Genomic DNA, 26,447 nt, shown 5'->3' with positions numbered 1-26,447 from the left:
ATGTCCGTTTCTATGTTATTTACCTAAGGTCTTCAGCACTTATAAATTCATTCAGACCTACCCACAATCTGGTCAGATGGGCTGTCCCTGAAAAGATACCTTTATGGGAACATCACTCACCATACACTTGTGAGTACCTAGCACACTGCACCTTGAATATTTATTCACAATATTACCACAATATTGCACCATCAGAAAATTTCTTCTGTTTTACATGGTTTTGCGCTTCCCGATGATCTTCACTCCTTTTCCTTATGTCAGCTCACTAGTGAACTAAGGAATCTCTTTCCTGTTTCTCAGATCAGGCTTTTTCTAAAAGTCCTAATCAGCCAGGTGTAGTCTGGTTGATTGCCTGTGTGCAATTAACCAGCACACTGCTGGATTTAGAGGCTGTTTCCCTCAAACAGTGATAAGTCCCTGTTACACCGTTCTTTGCCAAAAAGTGCTTGAGGCAGTTGGAATTCATGAAAAGGATTGCTTTATATTGCAAAAACGGTTTTCTTTTAAAGTAAGCAGCAATGCTAACACAGAGAGTAAGGAGCCAGATGTGCACATTTTCAATAAGATGTATTACAATAATGTAATTTTCCTGCTGAGGCTGCAAATAATAAAACAGCACACCAATGGTAGATGCAAAAATAACTACATTACCTCAAAACATAATGCAAAAACAGACATGGGGGATTTAAGGAAGGCCTCACTGAAACCCTGGTGAAAGTTCCCTTAGGAACTGATTTCAGACATTTTTTTGGCATTCATACAGTTATTCTTTTCTGCATGTACCTTTTTATGTGCTGCTTTATTCTTTGCTGCTTTGGCAGCACATTTACATTATTACATTACAACATGTGCTTTATAACCCCTTTGGACAAGCAACCTTGTCCTATAATATATTGCAGTTCTATCTGCTACAGCAGGGCTTAAAGCAGCAGTCCAAGCTGCAGTTTTTTTTATTTGATCGTTTTCCCTTTAATATGTGCATCAATACAATCCACACAATGATAAGTAATTAGCTAATTTGCCGATCAATCTGCGAAGATTCGGCTCAGGGGGTTCACAATGTCAGTGAAGCAGAACAGGACCAAAGATGCAAAGTTCGGTGGGAGATCATGTGACCAGGCAGTCACTAGATACAATTGATGCACTGCTAGGGAGGGGAGTGGAAACGACGCTCTGTCCTGCGTGTGATCTCACAACGCCCTACGTTCGAACAGCTGGAACCCTCTGCGCGTTTCGCGTTACAGAACTCAAACTTCATTGCTTTCTCTATATATTTTTTCCATCAATTTAGTGAGAACGCAAAGGATTGTTGAAGAGTTACAGCACCATTTCTAATAGAGCACCATGAATTGAACTTTTGAATGTGAACCATAGGGCATTTACTTGGCTCATTCACAAGTAGTAGTTTAACCATAGTATGATAGAGACGCCTAAAGAGTATAGTTATAATAGTCATTCCATTGATATGTGGGGTGATGACAGCTTGTAAAAGCCGAACAGATATTGTGCCAAGTGTATCTGTCAGACAGTTGTCCGAAATGCTCTACATTTATCAGTGGCATAGAAAAATGTAACTAGTATTTCAGACACCTAAATGTAGATCCAGCAGTATGTGTGCAGATAAAAACATAAGGAGTAGGAAGGTTTGGAGCATTTTTGTGTAGGTTCGTTATGATATAGAGGATACACTGGCCCCATGTTTAAAGTGCTCTAAGTAACCTTTTACTGTATCCAGCTTTAACAAGTAACATAAGCTAATAATAACATGATGATAATGATCTCTTGTGTTTATATAGCGCTTCTGCATTCCAAACAGTTTAGCAGTTATATTTTAGAGGATTTCATGCAGCCACTTCTAGGGAGGAACCCCAGCAGCACATCTTTGGTGCTCTCGTTCGCATTAGACAGAGTGAAAGGAAAATTGTATTCTTGTCCCATTAAAGGTGCAATCCCACATAGTCGGACAGTTGAATTTCTTAGGGGCCTCTGAATTGGGAAGTGTTTGTCAATCAAGTGTTTTCTTTACCTGTATCCCACCCTGTCCTTATCATAGAAGGAATGAGGTTAAGGTGAAATGGTGACGGGCGACTCTGGCTGTATAAGCACTTGCTAATCACACAGTGAGATCTCACAAAAGGGCGCAGCCAGAGGAATTTAAATCCGTCCCAAGTCCCCTAATTTAAAAAAAAAATATATATATATATACTTGTCAGATTTGAGTAAAATAAAGACATCAATTACCCGGATGAGACCCTTTAAACAGGTCACTGGAATCAGTTCACTTTGGTCACAGGAGGGATTGACTCTTTAGGAGGATAATCTGAGGCACAGATAGACAAATGGCCTAATTAACAATACAGTACATTGAAGGCTCTTCCGGCACAATAACAATCCCTGTCAGTTGAATCCAAGGTGATTTGCGCACTGTCACAGAGAAGTTGGGATTGACCAATACCTTAATTGGCGTGCCATATACACATAAATCTAACACTGATAACTTCATGGATATATACAAAGTTTACCAGAATATTTACACCTCTTGATAGAAACCTAGAGTGCATTGTCTTAGAAGAAAAACCTAGGGATTTCAGAAATTAAGTAACTTGTCTGACGGACTGATTCTTGACATTCTTGTACTACAAAAATTGCATGCCGAAGGGCAGCCAAAGGGTGCGCGTTGTTTGCTGCGGTTTCTGCTCTGCACCTGCCAACACCTCTAACTGGGAACATTGTAGCTGTATTTCATATTAAAGCTGCAGTTCGAACTGTCGTTTAAAAAAAAAAAATTCAATATGTGCATCATTACAATCTACACACTAACAAGTGATTAGCTAATTTGCTGATCAACCCGGTCTCCTGTAACCGATTGCTGAAGATTCGGCTCGGGGTTTACTATATGGGAGGCAAGAGATGAAAGAGATGAATGCACCCGCTCTAGCAATTGTGACCAACCGGTCATGAATACAGGCCGGTGCAAAAGGGCAAATAACTATACAGGCATACCCCGCTTTAAGGACACTCACTTTAAGTACACTCGCGAGTAAGTACATATCGCCCAATAGGCAAACGGCAGCTCACGCATGCGCCTGTCAGCACGTCCTGAACAGCAATACCGGCTCCCTACCTGTACTGAAGCTGTGCACAAGCGGGGAGACTATAGAGCCTGTTACAAATGCGTTATTTACATCAGTTATGATGATTGCAGTACAGTACATGCATCGATAAGTGGGAAAAGGTAGTGCTTCACTTTAAGTACATTTTCGCTTTACATATATGCTCCGGTCCCATTGCGTACGTTAATGCGGGGTATGCCTGTATAGCAAACAGGGAAGAAGACACTGTATGAAGCATAGACACTGACATACAGATAAGTCCCTTGAGATGCATTCAGAGTCTGTAGTGAAAAGTAACCTAATGAGTAATGTGATGCAGTACAAAAGAAATAGTCTGGTCCTGGTTGTATGGGTATATGACTGAATTAAAAAACGTTTATTGGATAACTAATAAAATACAATGGAGCCAGACTTGGAGTGAAATATAGAACTGACAAGGAAAAAAGAAATAGTACGTCGTGCTGATTCCCTGTAGATTCCCTATAGAAATAGCTAAAGATGTGCTATATAACCCGCATGATAGTAACTGTGCAGACCCTTTTTTCACTCATGATGCAACTAAAATCCTAATTCACTCACTCATCTTGTCCCTCCTTGACTACTGCAACCTTTTACTAGTTGGCATTCGCCTTGTCCATCTGTCCCAATACCAATGCATCTAAAATGCTGTTGCCAGACTTATCTACTTCACTCACTGCTCTACTTCTGCTGCTCCACTATGCAAATCCCTAAACTGGCTTCCTGCTGGAATCAAATTTAAAACCCTAGCTCTGATTTACAAAGCTCTCAACAGTGCTGCACCCCCACCCCGCCTTACGTCTCAGACCTCATCTCCAAATATATCTTTACACCCCCCATACGTTCTGCCCATGATATCCGCCTTTCCTCCTGCCTTATTACCTAACAGCAAACAACACCTTTTGCTTCAACATACCCTCCTGATTGTAAGCTCTCACTGTGCTTTTGCTTGTTTGTCCTTATTTGGTATGTTAACTGTGTTTATATAATTTTCTATTATCTAAATAAAATCTCTCTGTACCCTCCTTGTACTGTGCTGTGGAATAGGTTGGCGCTTTACAAATAAGCATATGAAGACAATTGGTACTCCTTGATAAAGCACGGTGTTGTGTGAAACGCGTAGGAGGGTCCACACCTCCTTGTTTGTCATGTGTGATAGACAATAAATATTTTTCTATTTTTGTACACCTGTCTCCCTGGGCAGAGCGCTGCTTTGTGCATTTATTTGCATACCTCTTGCTCCCGCTTTACAAATAAACAATAATAATAATGATACAAATTGTTTTGCTAGTAGAGGATTTGACAGCAGAATATAGACATAGTTTCTTTAGAATGACACAGATCGTCCCTACATTTCTGACACAGCAAAAGGCTATCCGGGTTTTAGATATCTTTGCACTGATCTGTCTGTTAGCATGAGGATCGAAGTTTGTTTCCTGTCTTCCTTCCTGAAAGGAAGCCCGTTGTGATACAGTAGCACTGTTATGATACAGAGTCCGGCAGTAGCACCACTTTATGGGAATTTAGATTAGCACCCATAGTAACTCATGTGTATAAGGACAGGTCAGCAAGAGGGCTGACAAGTGAAATGACAGGCAAATATTTCTCTGTTACAGTCATTAAACATACACTGAGAAGCTTGTATACCATTAAACCCCTTGTATAAGGATGCAATCACTAGTAGGTGCCAGCAAACATGTTATAAAGAACAGGAGCTATGTAGAAAGAATAGTTTTAAAAAAAATGTATTAAAAGAGTGCATTGCGTCAAAACTCTATTTCTTACCTAAAATCATTAGCGGCATATGTTTGTATGTCTTATTCGTGTTCTTAGACATGGCACACTTTTTTTTTTAATTCTTTATATGGTGTGTGTCAAGTTCATACATATGAATGCATTAGGAATAGAGATGGGCCGAACTGTCAAAATCCGTTCCCCCGGAAATTTCACAGGCTTTCCCTTCAAAGTCTGTTCTGCGGATTTGAAATCTGTCTACGGATTGGGTATTAAACAATCCGAACGGATGAATCCTAATCCGCCATTGTATACAATCCGGGATGGATTTTTAAGAATCCGCACTCAGATTCCATATTGAATCCAAAATCTGCACCGTGGATTGTTAAAAATCAGCCCTTAGATTGTTCAAAACCTAGACTCTCTCAATCTCCCTCCTCGGATTTAATCTGTGTGAGGATTAATAACAATTTGAACGCAGATTATTAGTCCGCCCTGTGGATTATCAGTGATAGAACAAAAATCCGGAAAGGGCAGATTAGCCTTTTTGAGACTAATCCGCGGAAATCCATGGACCAAAGGAACCGGACGATCGAGAATCTGCCAAATATTTTTGCCCATCTCTAATTAGGAACTGTTTGCATGATTTTGCCTTTGTCTTCTGTGCCAAGTAAAAAATTATGGACTATTTTGATGCATTGCTAGCAAACAAATGTGGCAAAAGTGTGTGCCATTTTGTTATGCATATAATTAGCATGTGTGTGTGCCATGACAATATCCAAAAATTTCGCAACGTGTGCCACACACATCAAAATCGTTCAAAGTTTTTACAACAACATTGCATTTAGCAGTACTTTATACATAGGCCTTAATCTCATTTGTTTCCTTAAACAAATAACTATGATTCCAGCAAAGATTAAGCTGCTTTGGCTCTTTTAGAAATCAAGCAAGCATTCTTTCTCTTCTGGGCTTCCGAAAAGGGGTTGTGTTTGTCAGTCAAGTCATTCCTGTAAGCTTATCCCACCCCCTTCTTATCAAAGAACCCAATAAAGATAAGGGAGGAGGAGAAAGGGTTATTTTGAGTGGGGTTTCAAACATTTTTGACCAGAAAATGACTGCATCACAACATTTCGCTGGTAACGAAAGATTGAATTATTGTGAGAGGTACAGAGAAATAGATAGAAACGTACAGAGTGATAGAGAGAAAAAAAGACAAATTGTTAGTATGTGTGCAGGTGCTGAACACATGGACATGAAAAATATATATCAGCCATTCAATTAAGTGGAGAAACCAAGAACAAGCATTGGGAGAAATAGAATTGCACTTTGGGACAGAGAAACATGGGGATTAAGAGAGAGAGGGATATACTGTAAAGACAAAGGGCGTTCATTATTCATTAAACTGCACTAATGAAGATCGGAGCACTATTGCACTGAAACTCCTGTTGGCTTCAATGGGAGATTTCATGCAAATGTGTCTTAATCAGCTCCATCACAGTTGAATGAATAATCCCTAAAGAGTAAGAGGGAAAAAGACAAATGAGAACATAGTGCAGTGTGTACCTTACTACATTTTATTTAGCTCATGTTTTACCAGGAAGTAATACATTGAAATGTACTTGTCGTTTTCAAGTGTGCCCTGGGAACAGAGTTATAAGAATACATGGTTAAATTAAATGAACAGGGTTAAATGAACATGCCACTAACTACTTAGTGGAATTATTAATGGAAGAAATATATTTAGAACGGGAGAATGAGATGAACAGCAAACATGATGCGAATGGCTGCTCCATTTCAGCTTCACCTACTGACACTGATGTCTGTGGCCGCTCGAATATACAAGCACCCAAGTCTGAGGAACTCTGTGAGTCTGGTGGTGGTGAAAGTCCTAGTGGTGGAAGATGAGGAGGCAGGGCCAGAGGTGTCGGATAATGGAGGTCTGACACTACGGAACTTCTGCAACTGGCAGCAGAGCTTCAACCCGCCCAGTGACCGTAACTCTGAGCACTATGACACAGCCATCCTTCTTACCCGGCAGGTATGTGTCTATCGACAGTGCTATGGAGGAGTGGTAAAATCTCACACCAGGCATAACGGCTATAGCTGGCTCTTTACAGCTCAGCTACTAGTGTAGGCTAGTCAGATCCACAGCAACACAACTCATTTCTTAAGTAGCACTGTCCCTATCATTATAGAAGTTGCATGGAATGAACTGCTGCCTCAAAGTGTTTAAAGACAAGTCTTTTTAGTACTTTGTTGGAAATGATAAACTGTATTGCCTCAGAGTCATAAATAACTGACATTGAAATGGAAACTCCTACTGAACTTTCGAGGCAAATACTGTATATAATGATCACAGCAATCTTTATCAAATTCTTCAGTGAATTGTAGTATTACTGCACATTTCTTTTTTATGCCCCCTATTTGCCATAGACTTGAACGATTTGCATAAGGAAATGATGCTTTCAATGCTAATGCTCTTAATTAATCAGTACAACACACATAAGAAACACATTTTACCATTGATATATCTGCATCACCACAGAACATTTATAAATGATCTCAGATATGAGGTACTGGTGTTTTGTCACATTGTGTCCTTATTGTGATAGGATTTCTGTGGACACGAGAGCTGTGACACACTGGGTGTGGCTGACATTGGTACTGTGTGCAACCCCAGCAAGAGCTGCTCAGTGATTGAAGATGATGGACTCCAGGCTGCCTATACACTGGCCCATGAGCTTGGTAATATACCAATGCATTTCTCACACACCTATGCGCACATTAAAATATTACATTCGTACATTCCGTACATAGCAGAATGATAGAGCCACAACGACTCCTCGACCTAAAGAGTATTCTTTAGATGTCATGAGCACAGGGATAAAAATTGAGACTTCAAAGAGCAGGAATATGGACTTCAACCTTAGTTGTCCACTGCCACGTAATACAATTCAGCACAGGTTGTTAGCATAAGCTTCCAATGGAAGAAAGAACCTTTGTAGGCATGTATACCAATTGATAAATTGAAGCAAATTAAAGATGGAAAATAAATATACTATTAATATTAATTGAATGGAAAGCACGTCTGTAAAGTAGAAACCTGCAGAGCACTGGAGCTATTCTTCAATGTGTTGGCATGGCACAATACATAGTTATTGCTGTCCACATCATGCAGTATTAGCCTCCCTCTCCTAGTTTGGAATGACATCCTGGGTTTACCATTCCCTAACCCAATCTCTTACATGTCCCTGTCTCCTCTATTCATTTAGGACACGTGCTCAGCATCCCACACGACAACTCCAAGAATTGTGAGAAGCTGTTTGGAGAGCTAGGCGGGCACCACCTGATGGCCCCCCTCTTTCTCCAGCTCAACAAGTCTGTACCCTGGTCCCCCTGCAGTGCCATGCACCTTACTGACTTCTTTGACACCGGCCATGGTAAGGGTATTTCATAGCTTACCCTAATACCTTATTTTATACATTTAGTGTATGACTTGGATATGCCAATTCACACTATTAACACTACACTCGATTCTGTGTTTTTTTTTTATACATTTGTATACTTTAGAATGGATACTGAAAATATTTTGGATTGTGTACTAATGTGGCAATTCATATTCGTTACTCATCCCATCTTGCAATGTAAAGCTTTGACAAGTATGAACACACTCCATTCTTCTCCTCACTTTTAAAGCTTTACACTCTTCTGCCCCTCCTTACGTCTCAGCCCTAATTTCTCGTTATGCACCATCCAGACTCTTGCGTTCTTCTCAAGGATGTGTTCTTTCTACCCCCTTTGTATCTAAAGCCCTCTCCCGCCTTAAACCTTTTTCACTGACTGCCCCACACCTCTGGAATGCCCTTCCCCTCAGTACCCGACTAGCACACTCTCTATCCACCTTTAAGACCCACCTTAAGACACACTTGCTTAAAGAAGCATATCAATAGCAAGGTGGATATTCTGAACACATGATACATAAAGCTTGGCCCCCTGCAGACGCACTTACCAGAACTCCCTCCTACTGTCTCTGTACGTTCTCCCTACCTACCAATTAGACTGTAAGCTCCTCGGGGCAGGGACTCCTCTTCTTTAATGTTACTTTTATGTCTAAAGCACTTATTCCCTTGAGCTGTTATTTATATTATCTGTTATTTATTTGATTACCACGTGTATTACTACTGTAAAGCGCTATGTACATTAATGGCGCTATATAACTCACAATTACAATCAAAAGCTGCCACGAATGCTCCGAATGCCCCAACGAGTTGAGGCACAGCGGATCCTTGAAAGAAAGAAGCCGGCATCCAGTGGACTTAGTAAAAAAGCAATTTTAGCGGGGGAATATTATACAGGAATCGGTGCTGGTGTGGACCATCTTGACAAAAGTCCAGACTAGTACTGATCCCTGTATTATTTTTCACCACTAAAATTGCTTTTTGACGAAGGCCACTGGAGGGCCGGCTTCTTTCTGTCATCTTCTGTCTTTCAAGGATCTGTGATTACAATGGGACAGGTAGTTCACTAAATCATTATAATCCTGGTGAGAGAAGAAACATCATTCTTATCTCAAGGTAAATTTGCTCTGTGGAATAACGTTGAGCCTGATAGGAATAATTGCATTCAATCATCAAATGTGGTTTTAAGTGTCAGCTTCAGAGTTTTTCATTTTCCTGCAACATCAAAGCAGTAGGAGCCTGTTTTAAAGGTTTTTGAGTAAGCTTTAATAATCAGTGTGGTTCTCATACAAGCTCATTTACTAGCAGAGACTCTGAAAGCAGGATGTACGTGCTATCAGTACAAAGAACTCAGGTCTGCCCTGCCTGGCTGACGCAGCAAAGGCCTCTAGGGATGAGAACTCTCTGTTCCTGTGTCATCTTTAACAACACCCCTGAGCTTTCACTGTGGCATGCATGGATTTTTTTTTTTTTAGCCTAGAGAAACTGAAGCACTGTGATTATAACACATTGGGGAAGCAGGCAGGCTAAATGCATCTAAGAAGATAATTATTTTACGATATCCAAAACTCCTGCAGTTCCTTGCTGCCACATTAGCCACATGTGGCACACAACATACTATATGCAGATTGTGCCACAAATAAATTGTTAGTTTCGTTAGAAAGCACTGGCAGTGCACAGGGTATAAAATAGGTAGGAACAGCAACCCCAAAATTGCTAATAATTTTAAATGGGACAGAGAAGGGATGCCGGTCAAAACTGAAATTGGACATTTGGTTGCGGCCGTCTCGCATTGACCAAGTCCCTGCTGGGATTTGGCCGCAGAGGTACACTCCACCGCAGCCACTCTGCTGCTGAACCCTCTGCCGCCAGCCACTACTATGATGAGGTACGTTTTAGAGTAGGGGGTTAACTTTAGGGGTTTTAATGGATAGGGTAGGGGTTTTAGCATTTAGGGTAAGTGCTTAGGGTAAGGGGTTAAGGTTTTTAGGGTAGGGGGTAGCGTTAGTGTTAGTGGTTACGATTAGGGGGTTTTAGGTTAAGGGCTGAGGTTAGGAACTTAATTTTGTGCACTGCGGCCCGGGGCTGAGTGTCCCTGCGGCGAGGTCACTTGCGGCTAAATGCCAGCGGTCACTTGGTTGCGGCGAAACGGCCGCAACCAAATATCCTAGACCGGGTCAGAACATGCATCTTATTAGGGGTTAGGGCTAATATTGAACTGCTGTCCCTCACTTCATAACCCTTTGTTTTAAATAGGAGCAGTTATTCAAACATACATTTAGGCTATTTTTACCATCTATCTAATGGAGTGTTTTTCAACACGGGTTCCGCGTGCATCCCTAATTGTTATTGTACCGAATACAAAATAATTTACAAAGCATCTGATCTCAGATGCGCTATTAGGGAGGGTTGGAGTTCCTTACAATGCCCGCAATTCTCTGCTAAGAGCTAACAGTGGTCACCCCACTGTTACGCGGCATACCTGTGGGACAATAACTCAGACTAAGGCGAATATGCTCTACGGATGAGACGTTCGCCAAACAGAGGTATTGAACATCAGGTTTAGGGATAGAGGCGACTCTGAGTGAGACATACACACAGCTTACATGCGAGCCTTAGAGACAAGCCGCTCAGAACTAATAGCAAAGACCAACTCTAAGAAACCAAAGAGATGGAACTCTATTAGTGGTGACAATAATAAAAGTAATGAAGATGTCCCGCTAGGTATTACTACCTATAGTAATCAAGCCAATCAAATAAAAGCTATCATAGAAAAACATTGGAAGGTTTTACATCAAGATAAAGACTTGAGAACTATGATGCAGATCTATCCTAAATGTGTATATAAAACAGCGAAAACAATTGGCCATCATCTCATAATACCAGCAGAAACAGAGTTTACCCAAAGGTTTCCACAAGTGTGGTAACTGTAACTACTGTAAATATGCGGTCCCACTCTCTTAAGATTGAATGTAAACATACGGGACAAATATATAAAATTAACCATTTCATGGCATGTGCTACAAATTATGTCATCTATAAGTTAAATTGCCCGTGTGGAAGTATCTATATTGGTAGAACTATTCGACCTTTAAAAATTTGTATATCTGAACATCTTAGATCAATAAAGAAAAACGATGATAGATTTCCAGTCTCCAAACACTTTTCCACATATACCCAGGGATCAATGGTTTACATTCAGTGCATTGGAGCACATTCCAAAACATGCGAGGGAGGCAATAGAGAGGCCATCCTCAATCAATAAGAAATGTATTGGATTTATACCCTCGGGTCCTTGACACCCAGGGGTATAAATACTGACTGGGAATTGAAACATTTTTTGGGTTGATATCTCTTCTCCCTATTCGCACTTCATTAGTATTAATCACCTCTTTCTCAATCCCATTGACTTTATTGCTCCTTTTGTCACCGAAGACGGTTTGGTGACATTTCACATTGCTATAATGATTACACTTTGGACTGTTATATTTTTAGTCTATTATTAATCTTTCAGTCCATTGTGGTTATTGTGTATATTGAGTACCAAAGCATTAATTATTATATTTGTTCATTAAGACTGCTTTTTTAGCTTGTATACACTATGTCTGAGAAAGTTGGGGTTCCTTACAATGCATCTGATCTCAGACACGCTATCAGAGAGGGTTGGGGTTCCTTACAATGCATCTGATTTCAGACGCGCTATTAGAGAGGGATGGGGTTCCTTACAATGCATCTGATCTCAGACGCGCTATTAGAGAGGGTTGGGGTTCCTTACAATGCATCTGATCTCAGACACGCTATTATAGAGGGTTGGGGTTCCTTACAATGCATCTGATCTCAGACACACTATTAGAGAGGGTTGGGGTTCCTTACAACGCATCTGATCTCAGACACGCTATCAGAGAGGGTTGGGGTTCCTTACAACGCATCTGATCTCAGACACGCTATCAGAGAGGGTTGGGGTTCCTTACAATGCATCTGATTTCAGACGCGCTATTAGAGAGGGATGGGGTTCCTCAGAATTTCACATTATAATTATAGGGTTCCTTAACAAAAAAAAGGTTAAAAAACACTGACCTAATGGATACAAAAGCCCTCCAGCTTTTTGAACAAGAAGCTATGCATTGCAGAATTACATGTATGGCTTGTTTAGCTTTCTAAGACGGCGTTCAGATAATTAGAATGCAACTGTAGTCTGTTGTACTTGTAAAGCTAAGATTTAATTTGAGAAAAAATCATGTTTTGTCACTTAGTAATTGCACACCTGCATGCAAAACGTAGAAAGAGGTTTCATTATCCCTGTCTGGTTCCAGGAAACAAGGAAATGTGAATCTAAATGTAGGTACGAGAATGGAACTGCAAAAAAACCTGGTCTCTGAATGTACAACATACTATATGATATATATATATATGTATGTATGTATGTATGTATGTATGTATGTATGTATGTATGTATGTATGTATGTATGTATGTATGTGAAGTTTGTAGCCGGCACTCCTGTAATAATGATATAAAGGCCTGGTGCTAGTCCCATAAGAAAATAGAGCATACGTTACCAGCAATGGAGATGGCAAGAAGGAGACAGCACTCAGTAAGTCAGGGATGAACAAACTTTTTATGCCGAGCCCCCCTTTTCATCCATGAAATTTCTCGGGCCCCCCCTGCCTGATGCCATCAAAATCACATGGAAAATAAAAAAAAAACTTTATTAAACGTTATACAATGTAAATACTAATATGTCTAAATACTTACATATTTCAACAGCTCGCACTTGCGAAATTAGGCTGCGTTAGCAAAATGAGGCTGCGTCCACGCTGCTCCTGAGAGCGGTGACTTCACCAACTCTCCAAGCATGAGCACAGGGTGTCCTGCATAATTTTACAAGCACGGGTGTGGGGTGATTGGATCGGGAGGGGGTGTATGTGTGTGTGCGTGCGCACGCGCATTGACTGCTGCCGAGCGTGCTTCAAAGTCCATTTTGTTTGTCTCCCCAGGCGCCAAGCTTGGGAGAGCGTATGTGCACAAAGGAAATCCTTTTGGGGGGCATTCATCCAACTCTTTGCTACCTCCCTTCCCTCTCTCCCCTCTTCCCCTTTATTTTCCCTTCCCGCTCCATTTTTTCCTTCTCCCATTTGCCTTTTTATTCTCCCTGCTCTTTGGCTTGCTGTCCCCAGTGTCATCCACACTCCTACCTACAATATTATGTATTATTATTATTTTTTTCCGTTTTGAATGTTGTGTTTTCACTTGTTTTTTTCCATTATTTCTGTACATTCCTAGTGTGATTGATACAGTGGCAGCCGACCCTTTCACTTGCAGAGGATCGCAGCGTAGCAGGTTGCCAGCGGAAGAGAGCAGGAACACAGCGCTATTGTAGGGCAGACAACGTAAGGAGGGGCGTTTGACATCACAGCGCTGGGGCGTGCTCCTCCCCCGTACCTCCAAAGCCCTCGTGCGTGCACACACCATCATGTGGCTGCCACCTGCACTATTCTGTTCGGCTGCCCGCGCACAGCTTCTTCGGCTACCCGCCCGCGCACAGCTTTTTTGTCCTCCCGCGCACAGCGTCTCCCGGCCCGCGCACACCAGGTTTCACCGCCTGCGCCCCTGGGGCACGCACACCAGTTTGCGCACCGCTGCATTCAATCACAACACCCACACATACTCAATCACAACTCACACAGACACAGCACACCTACTCAATCACAACTCACTGCACACAGACACACTGCACTCACACACTGCACTCACACTCAGCCACACTGCACACTCACACTCACACTGCACTCACACTCTCTCACACACTGCACACTCTCACACACTGTACACTCTCACACACTACACACTGTACACTCACACACTGCACACTCTCTCACACTGCACACACTTTTACCTGGGGGGGTAGTACTCGCATGCTCCGGTCCCCCGTGTGGGGGAAACAGACAGGAGGAGATGGGGCTGTCTGTGTGCAGGGAAGGCCCCCACAGCAGAGAGCAGAGAAGCAGCAAGGCCCCGCCCCCACAGCAGAGAGCAGAGAAGCAGTAAGGCCCCGCCCCCACAGCAGAGCAGAGAAGCAGCAAGGCCCCGCCGCCACAGCAGAGCAGAGAAGCAGCAAGGCCCCTCCCCCACAGCAGAGAGCAGAGAAGCAGCAAGGCCCCGCTCCCACTGCAGAGAGCAGAGAAGCAGCAAGGCCCCGCCCCCACAGCAGAGAGCAGAGAAGCAGCAAGGCCCCGCCCCCACAGCAGAGCAGAGAAGCAGCAAGGCCCCGCCCCCACAGCAGAGCAGAGAAGCAGCAAGGCCCCGCCCCCACAGCAGAGAGCAGAGAAGCAGCAAGGCCCCGCCCCCACAGCAGAGAGCAGAGAAGCAGCAAGGCCCCGCCCCCACAGCAGAGAGCAGAGAAGCAGCAAGGCCCCGCCCCCACAGCAGAGAGCAGAGAAGCAGCAAGGCCCCGCCCCCACAGCAGAGAGCAGAGAAGCAGCAAGGCCCCGCCCCCACAGCAGAGAGCAGAGAAGCAGCAAGGCCCCGCCCCCACAGCAGAGAGCAGAGAAGCAGCAAGGCCCCGCCCCCACAGCAGAGAGCAGAGAAGCAGCAAGGCCCCGCCCCCTGACACACTGTCACACTGCACACACACTGTACACTGCACACACACTCCTCATTGCTCACACTGCACACACTGACACACTGCACACACACTGCACACTGCACACAATTATTATATAGAAATAAACAGACAACTGCACTTTAACAGATGTATTTTGCCTGTACAACGTCTTGTGACTTTTGTTTGACAAAGTTAAGGGGGTGGGAAGTCATTGTGCTGTGGGGGGGTGGGGGGGTGGCGGGGCCCTGCGCTGCGGCTACGGCGGGCCCTGTACTGCGGCGGGGGGGGGTTAGCGGTCTGTGTGTGTGAGTGCGAGTGCCTGTGTGTGTGTGTGTGTGAGTGCGTGAGTGCCTGCATAAGTGTGCGCGCGTGTGTGTGTATGAGTGCCTGTGTGTGTGTGTGTGTGTATGTGTGTATGTGTGTATGTATGAGTGCTCCAGCCCGAGTCCGTGGAGGGAGGGGGGGGGGAGAGTAGCGGGTCCCTCCTGCAGCCAGTGGAGGGAGTGGGGGGAGAGTAGCAGCTCCCTCCTGCAGTCCGGGGAGGGGGGGGGGAGTAGCAGCTCCCTCCTGCAGTCCGGGGAGGGGGGGGAGAGTAGCGGGTCCCTCCGCTCAAGCCACGCCCCCCCTCCCTGTCAAACCTCCCACCTCCCGCTCACCTCCCGCTCCGGCTCTTACACTTACTTACACACACACCCAGACACTTACACACACTGACAGACACTCACACACACTTACAGACACTCACAGACACTCACACACACTTACACACACTTACGCACACTTACACACACTTACACACACTCACGCACACTCACACACACTCACAGACACTCACACACACTCACACACACTTACACACACTTAGACACTCACACACACTTACACACACTCACACACACTCACAGACACTCACACACACTCACACACACTCACACACACTCACACACACTTAGACACTCACAGACACTCACACACACTTACACACACTCACACACACTCACAGACACTCACACACACTCACACACACTCACACACACTCACACACACTTACACACACTTAGACACTCACACACACTCACACACACTCACACACACTCACAGACACTCACACACACTCACACACACTCACACACACTCACAGACACTCACACACACTCACACACACTTACACACACTTACACACACTTAGACACTCACAGACACTCACACACACTTACACACACTTACACACACACTCAGACACTTACACACACTCACAGACACTTACACCAACTCCACCACCCGCTCCCCCCCCCTCCTCCCGCGCAGGCAGCGGGAGCACCGGGGACAGCGGTGGGGAGGAGAAACCCCCCGCTACCACCTCCATGCAGGCAGCGGGAGCACCGGGCACGTGGAGGGATCTGAGGTAAGCGGCGACCTGAGGGACATCCCCGCTCCCATCTCCTGCCCCGCAGCCTGTCCCGCGGTGACAGGGGGAAGCGGGGACAGGAGGGACATCCCCGCTCCCATCTCCTGCCCCGCGGCCTGTCCCGCGGTGACAGGGGGAAGCGGGGACAGGAGGGACATCCCCGCTCCCATCTCCTGCCCCGCGGCCTGTCCCGCGGTGACAGGGGGAAGCGGGGACAGGAGGGACATCCCCGCTCCCATCTCCTGCACCGCGGCCTGTCCCGCGGTGACAGGGGGAAGCGGGGACAGGAGGGACATCCCCGCTCCCATCTCCTGCCCCGCGGGCTGTCCCGCGGTGACAGGGGGAAGCGGGGAGCGGAGGGACATGCCCGCTCCCATCTCCTGTCCCGCGGGATGAATATGCGCTAAAGCGGCGGCCATTTTTTTTTCCTCGCGACCCCGTTAGTAACGCGGTGGTCTCGGGGTGGACCCCGAGACCCGCGTTATAACGGGGTTTAGCTGTATATATATATATATATATATATATATTATATATATAATGTACTGGGGTTAGAGCTTGCAGGGAGTGTGTGTTCATATTTTTTAGTTGTGAAATGTAAATTGGTGCAAAGTCTGCATTTTTAACCGTTTGGTTGACGCAGTTAAAGGGGCAGTTCCATAAAGGACCAACATTAATTCTTAGCAGAAATGTATTAAATTACAAGTTTGAGTGTTTTAAATACATTTTAAGAGTCTTTAAACATAATTATTGTTTGTTACAAATACAGTACTGTGAATACTATGAATGATTGGGTAGGATTGTCAATTTTTTATGCTTAACTAATGATGTTTGTTTATTTATTTATAAATATGTTTTACCAGAAAGTAATACTGTACATTGAAAGTTGCCTCTCGTTTTCAAGTATGTCCTCGGCACAGAGTTATAACAATACATGGTTACATTAAAGGAACAGGGTTATACAGTCATATCACGGACATTTCATAGACAGATAGAGTTGAAAAACTGGGTACAGGGGATAAAAGGGCTGGTGAGTTTCAGATTGAAATAGAGAAGCTTTAACATCAGTACACAGCTCACACCCTTTGACTGCCCTTCAGCTGCGCCAAAGGCCGTCCGCCTTTGGGGTGACGCAGATGTACACTGAAGGGTTTCAGATTGAATGCAGCTGTGAACACAAAGTTCTTTGTCCTCTTTACCCTTCTTTGTTAGACAGTTTTTAAAGAATGTCTCCTTTTTATGCCAATTAGGAAAGATTACAAAATAAGGCTGAGATATAGCAGATATTACAGGAGAGAAATGCTCCCCAAACTTAAGGTTACAGTGTTTACAAACATTACATAGTTTAACACAGTATAAACTTAAAAAAAAACACTTAAAAATACTTAGACTTTTTTTAAGCATCTATCTTGTAGATTAACCCATAGGTTGCACTCTACAGGCCCGATGAATATCATCTGTAGTGAGTGCCAGTAGCCACTCCAGGGTTTACTATATGACTGCTTTATAAAGCTCATGGGCCCTGTGTGCTAATAGAAAGCCGTGACGTCACATAGTGTGGCTTCTTATTGGCCCAGGTGACCGGGGGCTTTGAACTGCAGAAAACTGCAGCAGATTCCGGCACCCCCTTCAGAGGTATCTCTGGAATCAGGGAGTCCCTACAGCTGAAATGAACGGGGTTCAGCTCCGGAGAACCTCTTCTTCAAACTTGTATGGGAAAAATATTTTTATTATTTATTTATTTTATTTATTTATTTATTTATGAAATGTTTTACCAAGAAGTAATACATTGAGCGAGACCTCTCGTTTTCAGGTATGTCCTGGGATACCTTACCAGCATAACCGGCATTATTAGAAAGATTCAATCTTCCGTAAAATAACAGTCTTAGGCTGTGTGGCGATGAAAGGGTTAATCAGGCCATTAATAAAGGCATTATACCCGGCTGATTAACCCTAAATCGCATTGGGAGTGAAGGGGTTAAATGTATGTGCATCACACTGATATGTTTTCCCCTACACCCTCTTTCTTGTCCCCATTTTGCTGTCCATAGCTGCAGTAATAGCAATGTATGCGAATTGGGCCAATTGTATTTCAGACACAAGGAGCAAGCTAGCACTCTAATTTTTGGAGTGCAGCTAGCTAAGGATGTACTAAGTCCATACATATTGTTTGGTGTCCCCCACACATACAGAAAGTATATATGTATATATGTATATATATATACCGTATTTCCTCGATTGTAAGACGCCATCGATTGTAAGACGCACCATCGATTTGGCCCTTACAATCAAGGAAAATTACTTTTTCACTTACCATGTTTCAGGAGAGGTCCCATGTCAGCAGAGGATGAAGTGGGCGGCGGCAGCGGGAGAGGTCCCATGTCTGCAGATGGTTGAAGATGGACAGTGGGCGGGAGTGCGGTGGCAGGACAGGTCCCAAGTCTGCTGGTGAATTAAGCTAAGAAGTCAAAGGGCGGGCGGTGGCGGCGGCAGGAGATCATAATAGCAGGAGAGCTAAGCAAGAGCAGAGCGGCATAGGGGAATGGCTGGGGTGGAGCACACTGTAACCAGAAGTCAGACACCGGTCAACTTCCGGTGTTAGTGTGCACCTCCCAAGCTGTTCCCCTTTGCCGCTCTGCTCCTGCTCAGCTCTCCTGCTATTATGATCTACTGCTGCAGCCGCCACCGCACGCCCACCCGCTGTCTTCTTATCTTCATTCACCTGCAGACTTGGGGCCGTCCTGCTGCCGCCGCACTCCCACCCGCTGTCCATTTTCAACCATCTGCAGACGTGAGACCTCTCCTGTCTCCTCCCGCTTTGTCCTCTGCTGACATGGGACCACTCCTGAAACATGGTAAGTGAAAAGAGGGGGCTAGTACTGTAGACACTTTTTTTTTTCTTCCTTATTTTAATACATCGATTCTAAGACGCACCCCAATTTCAGACATGTGAAAATTGGAAAAAAGGTGCGTCTTAGAATCGAGGAAATAAGGTATATATATATATATATATATATATATATATATATATATATATATATGTAACCCTTTTTGTGAACCGGCCGACCTACCCAATCTCACATTGGCCCCTCGTGGTCTAACCGGTCCCTTTCCCTGCAACACACCTGCTCCTAAAGGGTTACTGGTACTGCATAACACCTGTGGCTCCAGGAGATCTGAGCCTCCGCTAGCTGGGAGCCTGGGGAAACCCTTACCATTACCTGGTGCAGCGCCTCCACTTACCCAGGATCCCCCGTTATGAAAGATAGCCCTGGGTAAGAAATACAATAACACACGTATACGATAAACCAATAACTAACACTTTACTTAACACACACATATAACTCATTACATAACATCACATAACATAACCAGATGCTCTATCCGCATCACCTCAGCCCAATGTCTGGTGTTCCCACCCAGTGTCCTGTGATCCCCCACACCCAATGTCCCGTAATCCTACGGAAGGTCGTGGGTGACTGCGCAGTCACTAAATTAAGCTAGGGCCCAGTTGGTGCACTTATAATACTTCAGAGGTACCTTCCGAGCACTCCGATGCTCGGGACCGCAACACACTTCTCAAAGGGTCAGACGTCCGTCTGATCCTTTCCAGGTACTTCTGCCGGTAGACCCCAACGAGGGTCCCACCGCTCCACGGGAACTGCAACCGGATCACGGCAACACCAACCGCATGGGAACAGCAACCGCCGCTATCCCTTCCTATCACTAACTACTCCTAGAGTGACAGCAACCCTAACCTAGGCCTGTCCCTGATGAACCGCAACCTGGGATGGCTTGGGGAGAACTCCTAGGGCCTGTGGAACCATAACCTGCCCCCTCCCCTAGCTACCCAGTCCTATCTGTATCTGGCTAATCCTAACAGCCTAACTCACCTGCAGCCGACACACAGCTTCACACTTCTCTGCACGCACTGCGCCCAGCACATGCAGCGACAACACACACAGACAGCTGCAATCACACACAGCCACCTGGATCCCGCAGCAATTCCACTGCTTGCACACTGTGCCTCTTTGCCAGTGCCCACAGCCCTCTCCGCTGTGGCACTGCCAAACCTGCACCTTCCACACCTAAGGGTCACCTCCCTAGCTATGGCCGTCCCTCTTCAGTTACCCCCTGCCCTTACCGGGAATTGGGGCCTGCCTGGGGATCTAGGGAGAACCCTTACCTGGTACAGGAGCCACGCGCTCCCTGCACCCTTCCTACTCCTTCCTTCTCCTCTGCCTGACTGACGCAGCAAAGCCCGGGAAATGTATCTATATTCCCCAGCTGAGCTTCCTCCAGCCCTATTGGCCACACTCAGGCACCTGATGCCTGTCTCCCTAAGCCTCCTGGGAATTGTAGTTCCCAGGGGGCTGCCTAAGCATTGGGGCCGCGTGCGCGCTTGCCCTGCGCATGCGCGAACCTCTAATGGCCGCCTCAATCCTTTCCTCCCCTGTCCTACTCTCGCGCGATCTCCCTGGGGCCTTCCCTGAGCTTGCCGGTCCTTGCGCATGCGCGAACCTATGCGCAATGGCGGCGCCCTCTCCTTCGCAAGCCGCCGGGCCGGTGGCAACGCGATCGCGGCCCTAGCAACGGCCCGATCGCGTCCCCGGCAACCGGCCTGCGCCGCAATTCATCGCGCTGCTCCCTGCACTGGCCCCCACCCTTGCGTTCTCCCGGCGGGTCCGTCAGAGACAACAGCGGCACCTGCGATCCCCCGGCACACGCAGAGCAGGGCCAGGGAGCGAAAATATACCTCGGGGCTACATATATATATATATATATATATATATATATATATATAGGCTATACGATACCGTGTAAGCAGATATCAGAGGCAGCACTCCAGTAGATAGTCAAAAAAAAGGTGTTTAATGTGACATATAAACACCTTTTTTTTGACTATCTACTGGAGTGCTGCCTCTGATATCTGCTTACACGGTATCGTATAGCCTATTTGATTTATATAGGATTAGCACCCACCTATATCTACCTGACGGAGTGCCTTGTTCTCATTTATTCACTATATATATATATATATATATATATATATCAAAACAGAACAAAAAATCAAAGTAGCGCCTCTATAGTAACCTGCCAACTGTGAGTAAGTCTAACTAGCTGTGATTACACAACCAATGGGGTGGCTAAGATAGGTAGATGAATAAAAAAACCTATGTTAATTTAAGATAATACATTTAAAATTACAGATAATATAACTTTAATAAAAAATAAAAAATGTAAAAAAGTATTATAAGTAGAGTAAAAAGACCCCTGATGAAGTCATCATAGATGACGAAACGCGTAGGGCGTGGCTAAGGCAGAGGAGTCATTTTCCCACGGAGACCTTCGCTACGGGCTGAGAATACTGCAGGTTGTGAGAGGCAAAGCAAAACAGAAGTCCGGATCCTTCGTTTCCCCCGGTGGTGCAGCAACCAGAAGCAGGCAGCTGAAGGTCCTGGTTCCCGGAGGGATTTCCTTTGCGGGGCACCCGACCGGGTGGACGTCACTTCCAGTTGAAGGAGACCACGCGGAGAGTATACAGGAGAGGACACCATTGCTGAGTCGGACGGCAGTATTGGCTTATGAGAGCCTATCTCATACCTGCTTGTTTACCGTGTACACTTGTGAGTGGGCATTTGTCTGTTTTTATTGTTCCATAAACCGAATTGTTATACTTTAATGCACTAGGTGTGCGCCTGTTTTTTTCTTCTTTTTTTTCCATATATATATATATATATATATATATATATATATATATATACTGTATTTTAGTTATGTTTTAAAAGTTACAGGCAGGAAGCTTTTCCTGTGCCCAGCAATGAATGTATTAACATGCATATATGTTAAGAGTAAATGAGCTGAGGGTCTTTCATCTCCGCACTTCAAAGGGCCCCCTGCGAAGTGAATGCCTCAATGTCTATGAGATATCCAAAGTTGAAAAGCCTCAGAGACCCTAGGTGTTAAGACAACCAGGGAATTGTGAAGTACAAGGAACCGGTCCAACATCTGGGCTGTTCACACCTTGTGGCCAGATCCCAGACTTGCTGTCGCCAGGTAAAGGTGGTGGATCTTATATGCTAAGGAGCTCAGGTGTGAGGTTAGCACATGCTCCGTGCAAACCAGGAAGCCACTTCTCCCCATGCTATGAACTACTGGCAAGTCTGGGATAGGGAGAAAAAGTGTTCCCACGGAAGGGATTGGATGCAGATGTTAAGTATAGGACACTTAACCCTATAAAATGCCTGCAGCCCCAGTCCCAGTGTGATTCATGATTTATCCAAGCGCTGTACAAGATTTCGTCCAAGTGCAGCGGCAGCGGTTCCGGAACGCAAGGGGTTAAAACATCGTAACCAAGGATTTACCCCTACTTCAGGAATTCGTTAGCGCTGGGGATCCCAGAACGAATCCCAATGAACCAGAACGAACTCTCTACAGTTGGCAGAAATATCGGGCAGACAAGTTGCGCCTTAGCCAAAAGGATTGTGAGCCAGAGACTATTTCTTCATCTTTCGTTCTATGGACAATTTATTTTGTTTCCCCATCCCAGTAAGTGATTATTAAGTGTATTCTGAGGTTGTCGTGTGTTTGTCTGAAAATAAATAAATTACAATTTTTTCTGCCCGCCTTGTTATGCTCAATCGAGAATCCCAAAAATGTAAAAATGTTCATAAGTACTAGTCTACCGTGACTGGCCGCGTTTATGGTGGAGGCATCGCTACGTGTGTACACGTTCGGGACTCTTCTATGCTTGCTATATAAGGTAGCACTGTACTGGCGGCGATGTAGCACGTCGACGCTGCTGCAGTTTGGCGAGACAAGTAAAATTGTCTTTTCAGGCTGCAGTCGCGTGACAGCGTCATGTGAGCTGATTCAGCCAATGAGGGCGAACCAGCTTTGGGACGTGTTCCTGACACATTCACCACGCGCCCGCCACACCCTTACATCACCTCCTCAATCTCCTGCAGCCAAGTGCACAGATCGCTGGGGCTGCAGGAGTGCGCGCTGTGGCGCGCACGTTGTCGCACGGCGTCGCACGGCCGGGCCACCACCACGATTATTACAATTACTTATTACATCACATCAGATATCAAAATGCTTTTGTTTTCTCCAGGTCAGTTAAATTCAAAAAGATCAGCTACTTATGTTTATTTGTTTAACTAATGATGACTTTATAACTACAAACGTCATGCTATACAAATAATGGGCAAAACAATTGGCCAGTAGTTTTCAGGACAGAGAAATAGTCATTACAAAAATACATTGTATACAGATAGTAAAAACCCACCAAACCTTTTGCTTACTATGTAAAGTGAAATAATTATTATTATTTTTTATTTTTTTAAGGTGCCCGTAAGCTTTTAATCTGTTAAACATTTCTCTGTCCTTAGCTCACTTTTGTCCCTATACGGACTGCCCATGTAACCTTTCCTTTCAAAAGGGAGTCAGCAGAATGAACTCTTTTGCTGCCCTTTTGACACATCCGGTATGCCACGGGGGCTGGCACGCCAGGGGCCCGTTGATGGATCGGGTACGCTGTTATTATCATTTATTTGTAAAGCGCCAACATATTCCGCCACATGGTACAGTGGGGGAACAGAATATCAATTACAGAATGACATACCTAGTAAGCACAAAACAAAGTGCAAACAGATACAGAGCGGTAATGAGGGTCCTGCTCCTGAGAGGTTACAATCTCGAGGGAAAAGGGTGCACAGTTGAAACAAAAAGTGGCTGCTCATTATGGGACTGAGTATGCGTACATGGCCCCATTAAGGTTTGGAAATGTAGATGTTAGCGGCTGTTAGATAGTATGGAGTTTGGTCCAGCCACACAGCTGGTCCCAATAGGGTTAGGGTGAATGTACAGTATGTTCGGGCATTTGACCAGATAGGCTTCCTTACAAATTTGAGTTTTCAGGGAGCTTTTAAAAGTCTGAAATTGGGGAGGGGGGGAGGGGAAGTCGTATGGTGCGTGGTAGGTAATTCTAGAGACAGGGGGCAGCACGGGGGAAGTCTTGAAAGGGGGAGTGAGAGGAGGTAATAAGGGAGAAGGAGAGGCAGAGGTCATTGGCAGAAGGGAGGGGGCATTAAAGGGTATATTTTGAGACAAGGGCTGAGAAGGTAGCGGGAAAGCATAATTGGGATCTTGAACTGGGAGCTGTGAATCAGAACTAGGATTAGGATTTTGTATGTATTTCTAGAAGATATGGGAAGCCAGTGCATAGTGGAACAACCAATGCAAAGTGGTGAGTAAAGTAGATACGTCTTACAGAAGCATTCTGGGTGGATTAGAGTTGGGACAGGTGGACAACGGACAAGCCAACTAGGAGAAGGTTGCAGTAGTGGAAACCAGATGAGAGAATGAATTTGAATTTTAGTTGCATTATGAGTGAGAAAACGGTGTATTCTAGAGATATTTCAGAGGTGGAGACAGCAGGATTTAATGTTCCTCCCTTAAGGTTAGAGGAAAGGAGATATCACAAGCAACAAAGGAAAGGGTTCTTTACAGTAAGGGCAGTTATAATGTGGAATTCATTACCCATGGAGATTGTGATGGCAGATACAATAGATTTGTTCAAAAAAAGGTTGGACATCTTTTTAGAAAGGCAAGGTATACAGGGATATACCTAATAAGTAAACATGGGAAGGATGTTGATCCAGGGAGTAATCGGATTGCCAATTCTTGGAGTCAGGAAGGAGTTTATTTTTCCCCTTATGAGATGTCATTGGATGATATTTCACTGGGGTTTTTTTGTTTCTTTTTGCCTTCCTCTGGATCAATATACCGTATTCAGAGTACGGATATAGGATAAAGTATCTGTTGTTTAAATTTAGCATAGGTTGAACTTGATGGATGTATATTTTTTTTCAACCTCATCTACTAAGGAGAGGGCAGAGTCAGGCCTGGGACATAGTGTGTTGGGAGCGCGCTGAGCCGTGCTCCTGCTCTACCTCACCTGCTGAAAATGGGGCTTTTCCTGTCCTTGCAGGCGAGGCAGTGAGCGCACTCAGGGGGCGGAGCGGGGGCGTGCCAGGAGGCGGAGCGGGAGGTGGGGCTAGTCCCCCGCTCCCATTGGATGGGAGCGGTCACGTGACCGCTCCTCCGCTTCCCCGAGCGGCAAATTTAAAAACTGCCTGTCTCGGGAAAGTTTCTCAGCCTCCGCACGCATCAGCGCGCATGCGGAGGGAGAAACTATAGCCACGCTGATTACAGATGCAGGGGCTTGGTGCATCTGTTCAGCGCGGCTCAGCCCGCCTCAGCGACGCTGATTGCACTATGTCCTGGGCCTCAGAGATCTAGGCAGCAGGCTTGTGATGTTGATGTGATTGTAGTATTATTAAAGTGAGGGAGCGTTTAGGTAATGGGGTGTCAGTGGAAGTGAGAACAATTAGTCATTCTGTTTTGGACATGTTAATGATCAGAAGAAGATTGCAGAGGCAGTTGGTGACATGTGGCAAGATAGCCGAGGAAAAGTACATTTGGGTGTCGTCAGCATATCGACAGAGAAGGGAATTAATGGTGGCAAATAGGCGTTGAGGATAAAGCGTGAGCACTTTTGAAGGTAGCAGGTAAAGTTTGTGTGCTATCGTTCTGGCTTAAATTGTCAGAGGCCAGGTGCTGGCTTGTGTAAGGCTAATGAAAGTGTTCTGTTGTAAAGCGAGGTCATCAGTTTAGGACAAGAAAGGGTAGATATAGGAGAGAGGAGAGGTTGTAAAGTTGTGACAAATTGGAGGGGGTCTAGGGCATGTACTCTCTGTGAGCTATTAAACTTGTTTTCTAGGAGCTGATTGGGTTCATCACTCCATCGGAACAGTTAACATGAGGGAAGGGGGGGGGGAGCGGTCAATACCAAAGCGGACTTCCGACATCATAAAGGTTCAACTTCAAGGAATATAGTAACAGTTGTACTTAGTAAAAACCAAAGAGACAGTTTTTATTATTAAGCAGATGTTTTCATGAAAGCCTCCTTTAGTTTTACTCGCCCTTTTTTAAGCCTTGCTGTATATTTCAATCTCTTCAGTGACGAAAGTGCTCACATATAACACTGAACATGGATTTCCTGTTTCAAAGAGTTCACAGTCTAATTTGGTACTAGAGGCACAAGAAGACAACA

The 26,447-nt window shown here is 44.9% G+C and overlaps 1 protein-coding gene across 1 annotated transcript in view; it reads left to right on the top strand.

Moving 5' to 3' along the window:
• Positions 1–26,447, top strand: part of ADAMTS8 (ADAM metallopeptidase with thrombospondin type 1 motif 8) — a 59,165-nt gene that overhangs the window by 17,607 nt on the left and 15,111 nt on the right. Inside the window, exons 2-4 of the mRNA XM_075603363.1 lie at positions 6,664–6,903; positions 7,478–7,610; positions 8,138–8,305. Of these exons, the coding sequence (XP_075459478.1) occupies positions 6,664–6,903; positions 7,478–7,610; positions 8,138–8,305 (541 nt within the window). The remainder of the gene's footprint in view (positions 1–6,663; positions 6,904–7,477; positions 7,611–8,137; positions 8,306–26,447) is intronic.

This window comes from Ascaphus truei, chromosome 6, assembly GCF_040206685.1.
Source record: "Ascaphus truei isolate aAscTru1 chromosome 6, aAscTru1.hap1, whole genome shotgun sequence".
Taxonomy (NCBI): Eukaryota; Metazoa; Chordata; class Amphibia; order Anura; family Ascaphidae; genus Ascaphus; species Ascaphus truei.
The sequence above is the reverse complement of the archived record's forward strand: the minus strand, read 5'-3'. Positions and strand labels throughout refer to the sequence as shown.